This window comes from Kogia breviceps, chromosome 2, assembly GCF_026419965.1.
Source record: "Kogia breviceps isolate mKogBre1 chromosome 2, mKogBre1 haplotype 1, whole genome shotgun sequence".
NCBI classification, from domain to species: domain Eukaryota; kingdom Metazoa; phylum Chordata; class Mammalia; order Artiodactyla; family Physeteridae; genus Kogia; species Kogia breviceps.
The window spans coordinates 74,702,478-74,715,256 of record NC_081311.1 but is presented as its reverse complement, the minus strand read 5'-3'; the positions used below and the strand labels follow the sequence as shown (position 1 = coordinate 74,715,256).

General features: G+C 39.7%; 1 protein-coding gene and 1 long non-coding RNA gene across 5 annotated transcripts in view; one reads left to right on the top strand and one right to left on the bottom strand.

Annotated features, from left to right (window-relative positions):
• LOC136793558 (uncharacterized) overlaps positions 1 to 12,779 on the bottom strand; it is a 443,749-nt gene that overhangs the window by 8,231 nt on the left and 422,739 nt on the right. The window contains exons 4-6 of the long non-coding RNA XR_010838974.1: positions 3,317 to 3,390; positions 2,167 to 2,299; positions 373 to 454 (exon numbers count right to left, since the gene is read on the bottom strand). This is a non-coding gene — a long non-coding RNA (uncharacterized lncRNA). The remainder of the gene's footprint in view (positions 1 to 372; positions 455 to 2,166; positions 2,300 to 3,316; positions 3,391 to 12,779) is intronic.
• BICC1 (BicC family RNA binding protein 1) overlaps positions 1 to 12,779 on the top strand; it is a 310,208-nt gene that overhangs the window by 294,153 nt on the left and 3,276 nt on the right. For 2 of the 4 annotated variants that reach the window (XM_067025611.1, XM_067025612.1), the window contains exons 18-21: positions 413 to 569; positions 4,523 to 4,683; positions 7,363 to 7,462; positions 10,234 to 10,312. In XM_067025611.1, the coding sequence (XP_066881712.1) occupies positions 413 to 569; positions 4,523 to 4,683; positions 7,363 to 7,462; positions 10,234 to 10,289 (474 nt within the window). In that variant the 3' untranslated portion in view covers positions 10,290 to 10,312. The remainder of the gene's footprint in view (positions 1 to 412; positions 570 to 4,522; positions 4,684 to 7,362; positions 7,463 to 10,233; positions 10,313 to 12,779) is intronic. The other 2 variants (XM_059055026.2, XM_067025610.1) reach the window with 1 other exon arrangement.

Here is a 12,779-nt window from a genome sequence, read left to right as displayed (position 1 = left end):
GGTGTAGCCGCACCACTTCCCGACTCGTCCTGTGTGATACAAGGCAGAGAATCTCTGCTATACCAGATGGAGGATTTGCCTTGTTCCCCAAAATACGAATCCTCTAAATCTTACAGGAATGAATCTTTATACTGGGGGCTCTCAGAACTCCTCTGGGCACCCTCATTATCAACTCCCTCATAACGAAGGAAGAACACTTCACTGTGTGTATTTCCAAGTGTCCTTGGTAGCTGGAAGACAAAGACTATAGACAGGTCCCATAGCCTCTTCTTGAGAATCAGCATTCGTGGGTAACTGCATTGGCCAGCAATCGAAATAAACGATAAGTGGTCTAATGTGTATTCTTTTCTTCTCCCACCCCGGGAAACCTACCTTATTAAACATTTCCTTATCTGGCTTTGATTGCTTTCAGGGTTCATCAATGTCCCTCTCGAGGTCCAACAGTCGTGAACACCTGGGAAGTGGAAGCGAATCCGATAACTGGAGAGACCGAAATGGAATAGGACCCTCAAGTCATAGTGAATTTGCAGCTTCTATTGGCAGCCCCAAGCGTAAACAGAACAAATCAAGTGAGCTTTGACTTTTCGTCATACTTTTAGATGTAATCAGCTTGGAATTTGCTTAGTTGGTTTAGGGTAATGTTCGAGTATAAATTCTGGACTCCAGGCCTTCAAGTGTTTTGGATTACTCACAGGTCACCTCTTCTGAGAAGCCTTCCCTGTTTTTTTCCAGTGAAGCAGGGCACATGGTTCCTGCTTTCACTGCATTTTGTATATGCTTTCATTTTAGCATTTGTCGTACTGAAGTACAGTTACTTACTTACATAACTATCTCTTCCTGTAGAATTTGAGCTCCACAAGTCAGGGACTACATTCATTCAGTAAACGCTTATTTAGTGCCCATGTGCCGAGCATTCTTTTAGGCTGTGCCTTCTTTCTTTTTTCTTAATTGAAATACAATTGGTGTAGAATATTATGTTAGTTTCAGGTGTACTACCTAGTGATTTTACATTTGCAGGCATTATGAAATGATCGCCACGATAAGTCTAGTAACCGTTTGTTTCTGTACAGTTATTACAGTATTGACCATATTCCTTACACTGTGTGTTACACTCCTGTAGCTTATTTATTTTATAACTAAGGAGGTTTGTATCTCTTAATCCCCTTCATCTCACTCCCACCCCCACTTCCCCTCTGGCAACCACCCATTTGTTCTCTGTATCTGTGAGTCTGTTTTCACTTCGTTTTGTTTTTGGATTCCACATATGAGTGAGATCATACAGCATTTGCCTTTCTCTTTCTGACTTATTTCACTTACCAAAATACCCTCTAGATCCCTCCATGTTGCCGCACACGGCAAGATTTCATTTTCTTTTATGACTGAGTAATATTCCATTGTGTGTGTGTGTAAATATATATATATATATATATATTTACACACACACCACCTTTTCTTTATCCGTTCATCTGTTGATGGACACTTAGGTTGCATTCATATCTTGACTATTGCAAATAATGCTGCAGTGGACATAGGGTGTATATATCCTTTTGAATTAGTGTTTTTGTTTTCTTTGGGTAAATAGAAGTGAAAGTGCTGGATATGGCAATTCTATTTTTAATTTTTTGAGGAATCGCCATACTGTTTCCCATAGTGTCTTCATCAATTTACAATCCCACTGACAGGAGGCTGTGCCTTCTTTCTTAATTTATTATTTCTTCTCAAATGTCTAACAGCGTCTGACACCTAGTAGGTGCTCGGTAAATGTTTGTGGAATGAATAAACGAGTGAGTCATGCACACACAAACATCAGAATGAGGAGGAAAAGGCAGGGATGTAAAGGAGTTGAGCAGAATGTGATCAAATTAGTATCTTAGACAATAGAAGAAAGTCTGCCCAGCCACCTTTGGCTACCAAAGGTGAAGAGCAAGATTTTTCAAATTGGCAAGATGTAGCTAAATGAAATTATCAGGAAAAGAAACGTTTAAAGCGTAGGCTTTGAACAAATATGATTAAGACACAGCATGAGTCCAGTGGTTGTGTCTGTAACAGCACCCACATGTCTGTATAAATGGGTAAACAGACAAGAACTGACACAGTAATCGCAGGATATTCCCCTAATGCCTTATTGCGGGGTTTTTGATGAATTTGGAACCCTGAAACACGTACCCTGGAGTATGTGGAGAATAAAGGCGATCTGGACGAGCCTAGTCAACAGTAACGGCCCATTATTACCATCAGCCAAGTGGGCCGAGTTGTCAAGTCTCAGATTCGAAAAGACCGGTCATGGTGTCGGCCAAGTCTAAACAAGAAAGCATATGGTCAACTCTTTCATTGCCAAGTGCACGGTCAATAGCAGCCTGGAGTGTTCCCGTGGATCCTGGGCTGGGTCCTCTACCGCTGACAGGACAGTGGAGCTGAGAGGCAGGCTGGTGCCAGGTGCACAGCTTGGGGTGGAAATGATCTCCGTTTTATATTCCAGCATCAATTAGCTTTGTGTCTCTCTTCTTCTGTCTTTATCCCCTTTCCCTGCACTGAATCCTGGATGATTAAAATTAACTGTGTGACTCAGCTGCATTGAAATTCAGGATTAGGGTTAAGATAGGGGATTCATTAATTTAAAAAGATTGATTAAAAAAGCACTGTTCCTTGGCTTTTGTCCGATGTTTTAAGAGCCTCGGGAGTTTAAAAGAGAATATAGATACTATAAGTAGTTAAGATGAAAAGAAATGTAAAAAAAAGTTGTGTACCATAATAAATATTTATCACTGAGAATATTTTAAAATATTTTTTTCACTTTTTGCTGATCTGTTTGCTTAACATATGTAAATTATTATCATTTAAACATGTAATCAATGTAAAGATATTTTACATTGTCTTTTTTTTTTGTACTAAGTCTTTAAAATATGGTGTGTGGTATTTTACACTTAGAAGACATTTTTAATCTGCACTAGCACATTTTAGGTGCTCGATAGCCACATGTTGCCAATGGCTAGTGTACTGAACAACAAAGTTTTAGACAAGTTTTCTTGACACCCTTGTCAAGGTCACCAGTGTCTAGGTTTTCTCTGGGTATCCCTGTTTCACCAGTTGTTCCACTGTAATTCCTCAGTAACTCCCTTTTTTTTTTTCCCCCCTCAAAGAAAGTAAATTTATCACTCGGACAGTAAGTTCTGAGGTCAGCCTGACGGTAACCTCCATGTTGTCAAGTCCAGTGGTCACCCCAGTGTGCTCATCCTGCTCTGCTTTGTGTCACCCTCGAACCAGTACCTCACTGGCCATTCCTCCTCACTCTTTGTTGGTGACCTTGGGGCCTTACCTTCAATTGGTGGAGTGTTCCAGGACTCAGCACATCAGGGCTCGGTCCTGGGTCCTCTTCCCTACACATTCTTCCTACAAGAGATAAAATATCTGTTTTTAAAAGAAAGAGAAACCTTATCAAGAAATTCCTTCCACTTGAAACATACATAGGATTTCTCAATTGGGAGATGAAAGCAACCAGAGAAAGTGATTAGTGGCACCCAGTGCCATGCAGAACAAAATTCTTAGATTTTCTGAATGCTCTGATCCCAGAGGAGATTAGATGGATCTGATACCTAAGTGAGTGTCCTCTGCCCTCATCAACCTGGGAATCCCCCGAAGCCACATCTTTAGTAACAGGATAGAATTTCCACAGGGTGAGAGTCAGTTGTTGGTCAGGGCGGTAGGAATGGCTGCAGAGCTCTGCTAGATTCTCCAAAGCAGCTCCTGAAGAGTGTTTGAATATTTGCTCAAGTACTTGGTGTGGCTCGCTAGTCTGTCACCCAGCTGTGCATGTCCTTGGGTCTGAGAACCACAGACAACGTGGAGGGATCTTCACCCACCAGATCAGTAGCAGAGCCAAGGCAAAGCTCAGCATGGCTGTCTTAGAATTTCCCTTAAGAGATGGAGTTGTTTTTGTTGTAAGTTAAATCCAGGAACTCCAGCATCATTCTTTTCATTCATATGTTACTCCTAATTTTGGAAGCACTCTATTTCGTGAACTCACTGCTCCATTATGTTTGAGGGAAGTGAGATTTATATGTGATAATATCATAGTATTTCTTTGACCACAGGAAAGCACAAGTGTGGATACAGAGGGCCAGCCTGCATCTAAAAGGAGCCTGTAACTTTCCTTACCTTTGTGTCCTAGGGATCCTGCTTCCACTTCCTCGTTTAATTCACATCAGATCAGTTGTGAAGAGCCAATGTTCCTGAATGCTCAGGGAGAATATGCTTAATGGTTATTAACTACGGAGGCCCTGTTGCCGAATTGCTCCCTCCCAAGTGTAACCTTTTAAATGGCGAGAGCCTCCCTGAAAGCCGTAACCAGCATTTCCTTAATGAAAAGCCAGTGTTTCAGTAAAGGACTGCTGCATTTCTGCAGCTACTGGTCTATTCAGCCCAAAACACTGAATCCGAACTATTTGAGTGATTAAAACTTTTAATTAAACCATGCTCTCTCTGGGCATTTTCACTTCAGGCCTGTCTTTCCTCTGCCTTTCAGCGGAACACTATCTCAGCAGTAGCAACTACATGGACTGCATTTCCTCGCTGACAGGAAGCAATGGCTGTAACCTGAATAGCTCTTTCAAAGGCTCTGACCTCCCTGAGCTCTTCAGCAAACTGGGCCTGGGCAAATACACAGATGTCTTCCAGCAACAAGAGGTCGGTAGTTATTTATTTATCTTCCCAGGCATCTTTGTTTTGGTTGTGTGTATGATGACTTCTAGAATGAAATCACTCATTTACCTATGACTGTGTTTCCACTGAGCATTTATTCAAGTCTCATAGCTTATTTTTGCTGCCAAGAAAATTGTCGCCATCTTATTTCTTATTTAGTGCAACTTGTAAACACAGGATCGCAGAAATGTAGGAAACTGTGTTTGCAAAAACACCTTCACCAGTTTTAGCTAAAAGACCTAATGAATGTCTTGATTTATAGGAACTTTTGATTCACAAATTCCCTAAGGTCAGCAACAACTCTATTTAATCAGATTTTACTCTTTCATCTGTTCTTATCTTTATTTGTGGCACTTAAAAGTAAATAACAGCGTCTGAAATAAGTAACTATCGTTGTTTGTGACACCATCCTAATCATGTTACTGAAGCTCTCACAGAAGATAATGCGCTTTCATACATGTTAACTTATTCATTAATTTACTGTTTGGGTTTTGCCTGAACTGAGGCAGAACTAAGATGTCTTCTGAAACATCCCTACCATGGATTTTGGCCAGACTGATCAGCCGTGGCCGTGACGCACTGGCATAAAGAAAAGAGCCCCTAAGTGTGGTTCTTTCCAATTGTGTTGTCATAGTACCAGGGCACAGCTAACTCAAGGCAACAGAAACTTCGAATAGTTCTCTAAATGTATCTGTTTTTCAAATCCTGACATGGTCCAAGTTTCATGCTAGTTTGCTTCATTTCATGTTAGATTACATGCCAGTAATTCCCTGGCATGCATCAGTCAGTAAATAATCTAAGATTTTTATTAGGCACTTAATATCATAAAACTAATGTAGTGCCCATAACTTAAGTTTAATTGCTGACCTTTTTTTGTTCTTTAACACCAAGAAAAATGTTGTCGTGTGTATTTTGGACTTTAGGACAATGATTTTGTTTTCTTTTCCCTAAACCTAAATTAGTGTTCATTTAACCAAGGATTTTCTAAGTTGATTAACATGTTCAACATCAGCGCATTAAAAAACTGCATTTATTTATTAGGCTTCCTGGTTAGATGCAGGTGGCTGATTGAGAAGCTCAGGGCTGAGGTATTTTAACTTGCTCGTGCACAGAAGGTTTTAGAAGTAAGTGACTAGATGTTATTCAGTGATATTCTGCATTTGTTTTAAATTTCTATTTCCTATTTGAAGAAGCATAGAAATTTATTATGGGTATTTCTTATCTAGTATTTCTTTCTAGGAAGAAAACATGATAATATAAGGTCAGACTGGCTTCGTCTAATATTAACTGGAGCAGGGGTCAGTGAACTGCAGCCTGGAGACCTGCTGCCTAATTTTGTAAATAAAGTTTCATTGGAACACAGCCACACTAACTCAATTACCTCATATTGCCTGTGGTTGCTTTCAAGCTAAACCAGCAGCGTTGAGTAGTTGCAACAGAGACAGTATGCCCACTAACCCTAAAATAGTTATTCTCTGGCCCTTTAAAAAGAGTTTGAGGATCCCTGAAATAGTCTCCATTGGACAGAATTTCTTAAAAAACATCTCTCTAGATTTGTGATAAATGGTAAATGAAAAGGTTTTTCAAGATCTGGATGTAACCTTCAAAATCAAAACAAAATTTCAAATTAATTTCTATATAATTTGAATTAAAACTATATTTTACTGTTTTCAGGTGTGTTGAAATTTGGTACTATTCTCTTTATGTAGGATATTTTCTCATATACAGATATGACTTAACAAGAATCCCCCATTAAGTGACCTTGTGCGATTTAATATATTGTAACCAGGATGAAGATTTATTTAGCAACTTGCACAGATGATATGTCTGTATACATTATTACTAACTATAGCTGCCAACTATTTTACCCCTTTGGTGAGCACATTGCATTATATCTAAGATCATATTTAAGGCCCCAAACAACCCTGTGAGGTATAGGATTGTCAACTCTCAGTGCCCACAACTAGTTATGGCAGAGTCAGAACCTGAACCCAAGTCTCTCTGGCTTCAGAGCCCATTGCCTTTCTGTCCCTCCACACAGGCTTCACAAGGAGCGGTGGGATTCTTGGGCTACTTCCCTCCACACATTGTTGCCAGGAAGTACATTTGCTGTTGCTAGAAATACTTCATGTATGCCACTTTCAGAGATAGTCTGCTGGGTTAAGCGAAGTGAGTCATGGGTCTGAGGTAGACTGTGAATTCTGCTATCATTTTTATGTAGAACACAATGGAAGACACCCTTTTATGTTATTATTCAGTCTCTTTTTATGGAGATATACTTAACCAAGTCAGAATCTAAAACTAATTTTCTCTCTTCTGGACACGTATGTATTATTCCTTTCATCAGATCACAGAACTGTGCAATTTCTGTTTCCCTTTTTGCCCTGGCTGCCAGGATGCTAAGACCTTAGGATGCCTAAGTTTATATCTCAATTGCAGTAAACCACTGGCTTAGATTCAGTCTTCTGCTAGAATCATCACTTTCATTTTACCACCTTTCTTACTTAACTCTTGTCCCTTAGGTTTGTATTGTGCCCACCATTCTTTTTTGAAAGTAGGCAGAGCGTAATTAATAAATAAAATTAAGTGTAGCAATGAGTAGCATTTATGCTGAAGAAGAAAAATACTTAATATATTGATTATAGATTACTTGTTCACCCACAGATCGATCTTCAGACATTCCTCACTCTCACGGATCAGGATCTGAAGGAGCTGGGAATTACAACTTTCGGTGCCAGGAGGAAAATGCTGCTTGCAATCTCAGGTGAATATAAATGTTCTTACTCATATTTTAAAGTCTGAAGGACCTCTGCCATTGGTCTCCAGCCAGTGGGGCTGGTTCTGCCCATCAGCCCCTTGCTTACTACCTGGCAGCTTTGGGGTTGTGGTTTCAGAGTGTTTCCCACTAACAGTGTGACAGATGCCAAGAACACGCCCACTGCTTTGTCAAGGCATTGCCTGAAAACCTGCCTTGACAGTATCTTTCCTTAAAACAGATCTCTTGGAAAGATCTAACCAAAACTGCCCTTTGCACAACTTGGGGATGACGGAGCAGTTTAATTCTCCATTTTACGGTTGTATTAAGCAATGATCATTGCGTTCGTGAATAATTATCCTGGACTGGCTGTCATGCTTTAAATGCACGTGTTCCTGCATAGCAGCTGAGATCATTGCACCAGAGAAAAAGAGAATTGGTATTTCTTGTCTTAATGCTTTTTAACTTTACCCCAAGTTTTAATAGAATTAGTGAGTCACAGAAGAGGGTAGTATCGTAAAAGTAGTCACAGAATGAAGGAAAGTCTGAAGGTCTGTCTCCCAGACCACCGCCTTTGTGCGTCTTTTGCATGTTCTGTGTATAAGAATATGCTCTATACGTATTTACTAGGTACCTCCCACGTGGAAGGAATGGGCAGATGATGAGTTGGCAAATACATAACAGTGTACCTCAAAAAGGTGTTTAGAGAAATATGAGGAAGGAATCTGGGGGGCAAAAAAATGAGGTTACTTTTTGAAGTCTTTCTGATCAAGTTTCATGAATGCCAATTTTATATGTGTGCCAGTCTCTCAAAAAGACAGAGCCAAACGTCAGGTGTGGTGGGGAAATGACGTTGCTTTTCAAAACACCGAATTTGTAGGCTGTGCTTTTATGAGGCCAGCAGTGGCATCCAACTGGTGAAAGCCCTTTCTAAACAGCATTCGCTAATTGAACCATCAAACTAAAAGCCTCAGTGGTTTTCCATTTTCTTTCAGCCGCAGATTGCTCTTGCATTATTTTATAGCAGCTGATCAGCCCCGCCCACCTCCCCACAGGAAATCGTATATATCTGAAGCAGATATAAGCAGAGTAGCCTTGAAATAGGTGTAGAAATTCAGCCATTGAGCAGCCCGTTAGGCTTCTCTATGGATAGAGCCCTGCACGCATCAGTTTGAGAAGTCTTCCTCCACCCTGTGTGCCCAAGGGGCCGCATTGATGGTGCTCCACAGGGAAGCCACTGTTTCCTGTTCACTCATCAGATCAGCTTGGGTATAGTGGAAAGAACACTGTATTCACATAAGGAGATCTGAGATTTGCCTCTCCAAGTCACGTACCCTTGGGTGAGTTTCCAAACCTCCCCTGGTTGTGGTTTCTTAACTGTGAAGGTGGATTGGAGTAGATGATTGTGTAAGGTCACCTTTCATTTCTAAAATCTGTCCTTCCATGTGGTATATCATCAGGCACAGTGAAAATGACCTACAGTTTTAATGATATATTATTATTGTTCTTTCTTTTTTTTTTTTTTTTTTTTTTTTTTACTATCTGTGGCAATAGGATAGTTTTCAACTTCTTTACCCTAAAGCTCAGTCTCAGAGGGTTACTTCTGGACCCAAATTAACTTTATATATTTTTACATTATTTTATTAATTTGAAAATGGAATTGATATACTACTTGAAATTTTATTAACTCAATCACCATGCCTATACTGTTAAAATATGTCTATGGGGCCGCACATTTATACCACAGAAGTGTATATTTCAGAACTCCATAATCTTTCACTAGAGATTTGTGGACTATCCGTGACAGTATAATGAAAATTAAGTCTCTTCTTTGTGTACCAACCCAATTCCAAACTCTCTAAAGCTTCCAGCACCAAGCACATATCTCTAAATATTTTCATAGATTCCAAGTAGATCTTCAGTACTTTTACTCTGGGATACATTGGTGATATATTCTAGGTGGGTTTTGGGGAGTAGAGTGCAAAAACAGGAGGGGTTTTGAGTCCTCGTTTAAAACAATGTTTTCTCTAATCATCGTCTTCAATGTGTTCTTTTGAGGTTATATCCTGTTTCTATAGACTGCCTCTCTCAGTGAGGTTCACGGGTCCTCTTGCTTTTAAAGGGAATTAGAGACTTTGAATAAGATGCCTTATGAATGCTCTGTACAGTGGGAAGTATTTGATTATTTAAGGATAATTTTGCCTTACTTTGTTGAAGTGCATTTGTTTGAACTTGGTAAATTATTTTCTCTGCAAGGAATAAGTTTTTATTGAGAAACCCTTCATCAAAAAGCTTCTTTTTCCAGTTCAATTCCTCTGATAACAAAGACATTCATTTAAAGTCTCGGAATACTTCATTTCCAGATAGAGGCAGGATATCAGGTCAGCCTTGACTTAGGTTTGTCTTGTGGTTACGTAGTTTGGTTAGATACAGAGTTTGCTCAAACTACGTTTTAAAATTTTGTAGATTTTTAACTTATAATCGGAGTTGTTCTTTCAGTATAAGGTTTCGGTTTGCTTTTAATCTTGGGCCAGAAGACATTTATTTTAATGTTATAGGAGGAGATGAGATTTATCTCTAATAGTAATGGATCAGAGAAAAAATTTCATCTTTTTTTCAAATCCATGATTTTTTGCAAATTCATGGATTTCTCTCTGAGTATTTTAGTGATTGGTTAACTAAATGTACAGGGACTCAGTGAAAGGAAGTTTAGCATCCTGTTGACAGGCTTTCCGCCACAGCCTCAGGTAGTTCTAACATTTCCCGACCTATTCTTTTAGTTTGTGACTCTGTTCAGATCCGCAACAAGATCCTGAGAGCTGCCAGGATTGTGTGAACCTTGGAATTTCAAAGAAAAAGGTTGGTATTTTCTCAAACTATCCCTTAGGCTTACTGAAAAAAATCAGAAGAGGGAGTTTGCTTTCTAATTTAAAAAACAACAAGAACAAAAGTCTCTTCAGTAGGACTTGATCCTTGATAATCTTAAAGATTTATCTCTGTGCTTCACACTTGGAATATCTCTATATATGTACTCTTAGAAATTACATCTTTAGGGAGTGGCTGAATTTCTTCATGATCATTTGTCCTCTCAAAAATCTAGCTGATGTGACTTTTCAGAATGAAGTTTTCAATGTCTGTTAAAAATTTTTGTCTTCAGTGGCCCGATTGTTTTCATGTGCTCATGGAGAATGGTGTTTGACTTACTCCTCTCTTCTCCTTCTCTGTAGTGTGGGAATGTCCTCCTGATTCATGGGTTATTTCCCCATGAGAAAACGGAGGCCAAAGAAAGTCTCCTCATTTGAAGGTGATAAAACTTTCCCAGGCTGTGTTTAAGGGGATTCATTTATTCTCAACTCTCCTATAAGTTTGCCTTTAAATATATTCAATTCTGTCTTGATCTCTGAATTTTATGTGTTTGTTTTTTAAACAAGATACACGTGATGGGAATGTCATTGCTACTGCGTTTCTTCAGGAACTTGAAACAATAGCCATCTATACGCATGCCTGCATGTGTCTTTTGCTTGTAATATCTTCCTTGCTTCTTCAGAGTTTCTAAGCTTTATCTATTTAAAAAGTAAATTTGATATCCATATAAAATATGAAGGAAAGCTGTTATCTACATACCTGAAACTACCAATTTCTCAAATTTGTATTCCTGATAACCTCGGTTGATCTCTGCCCAATGGATGGACCACTGAAGCCCATACATAGCATAGACCTTTGCATCAGGCAGGCAGGGTTTCAGCTCTGTCACTTAACAGGCAATGTGGGCAAGTTACTTCGTCTGTTTTTAAAACTCAGGTTATCTATAAAATGGAGGATGGTAATATTATCTACCCCTTAAGGAGGACTTAAATAGGACACAACGAATGTAAAGTGCTTGTCGTATAATAGGCTCTAATAAATTACTGTTGGTTCTCTTCTCCCCTAAGACTTTAAGTGTGAACAGAAAAGAGGCCTCTTCACTCATGTGTCACCCCTATAGGGCAGACAGTTACATTTTGGAAAGCAGTGGGGTGAAATGTTAAGGGTATTGATCCCTCTTCTAGCACTTGGGAGACAAGAGCACATCTGGCCATATGGCTGTCCCTGGCCACCTACGACCCGCTGCAGCCTGTCTGAGCCTCTGTTCCCGTCCTCAGCATTACTGTAGCAGGCCATAGCTTGCTGTGTAATCTCAGAGCTCAGAATGGGGTTGTGTGTGTGTGTGTATGGCTGAAAAAGTCCTGAGTTCCATGCAGATAATTAAAGGTGCTGAATCACTTGCTTTACCACCCTCCCAGAGAAGAAGACAACAGCTTTAAACACACCAACTATATATTCCGTCTAGTTGAGATTGAATAAGTTTGAAGAGACAGTTGACCCTTGAGCCACACAGGAGTTAACCCCCATGTAACTTACAGTCGGCCTCCGCATCCACAGTTCCTCTGCATCTGCAGATTCCACCAACTGTGTGATACTGTAGTATTTACTGTTGAAAAATATCCACGTATAAGTAGACCCACTCAGTTCAAATCCGCGCTGTTCAAAGGTCAACTATATTTGCATTTGGTGGCTATCAGAAACGCTGCTTTCTAGTGTCTGACAATTCTATTTACTTGTATGAGTTCATTAGTAACAATTACATCAGTTGACTTGAGCATTTGTGTATGGAGGGGAGGATGGGGTATTGCATAGTCATAAACAAGGTAGGCTGCTTCCAGTTTTCATCTTTCTGGTTAATAATTTTTAGTTGGGAAAAGACATAAACTAAACAACCAGTACTCTGGTTGTTTAAAATGAAAATCGAGGATCTTAGTTTTTCTCTGAAAATTTGGATTCACGTATTGGTTGTTTGCGATTGTATTAATTTCCTTAACTGTTGCTATGTTTACTAAGTTGATTTTTTATTCACAGAAGCCTCCTGCTGATGCGATATGCTTTTTCATGTCACCCTTTCTGACTCAAGGAGCTTAGGCATCATGTGTCAGTGGAGCCACGGGGCTGTGGATTTTTTTTTTTTTAACATCTTGATTGGAGTATAAATGCTTCACGATGGTGTGTTAGTTGCTGCTGTACAACAAAGTGGATCAGCTATACGTGTACATATATCCCTGTATCTCCTCCCTCTTGCATCTCCCTCCCACCCGGGGCCTTGGATTAACAGATCAGTGTGCTGCTCCAGTGTTCTGGTGTTTAGAAGTGGGAGCCTCTTTTCATGTCGACTTCGATAATTTAATGATCACTGTGTTTGACATGGATGAGTTTAATGAGCTGTAATAATTTTCTGTATCCCTGGTAATACATCCTCTCACATGCCTTTCACCAGCTTTGATGGTGCCTCTCC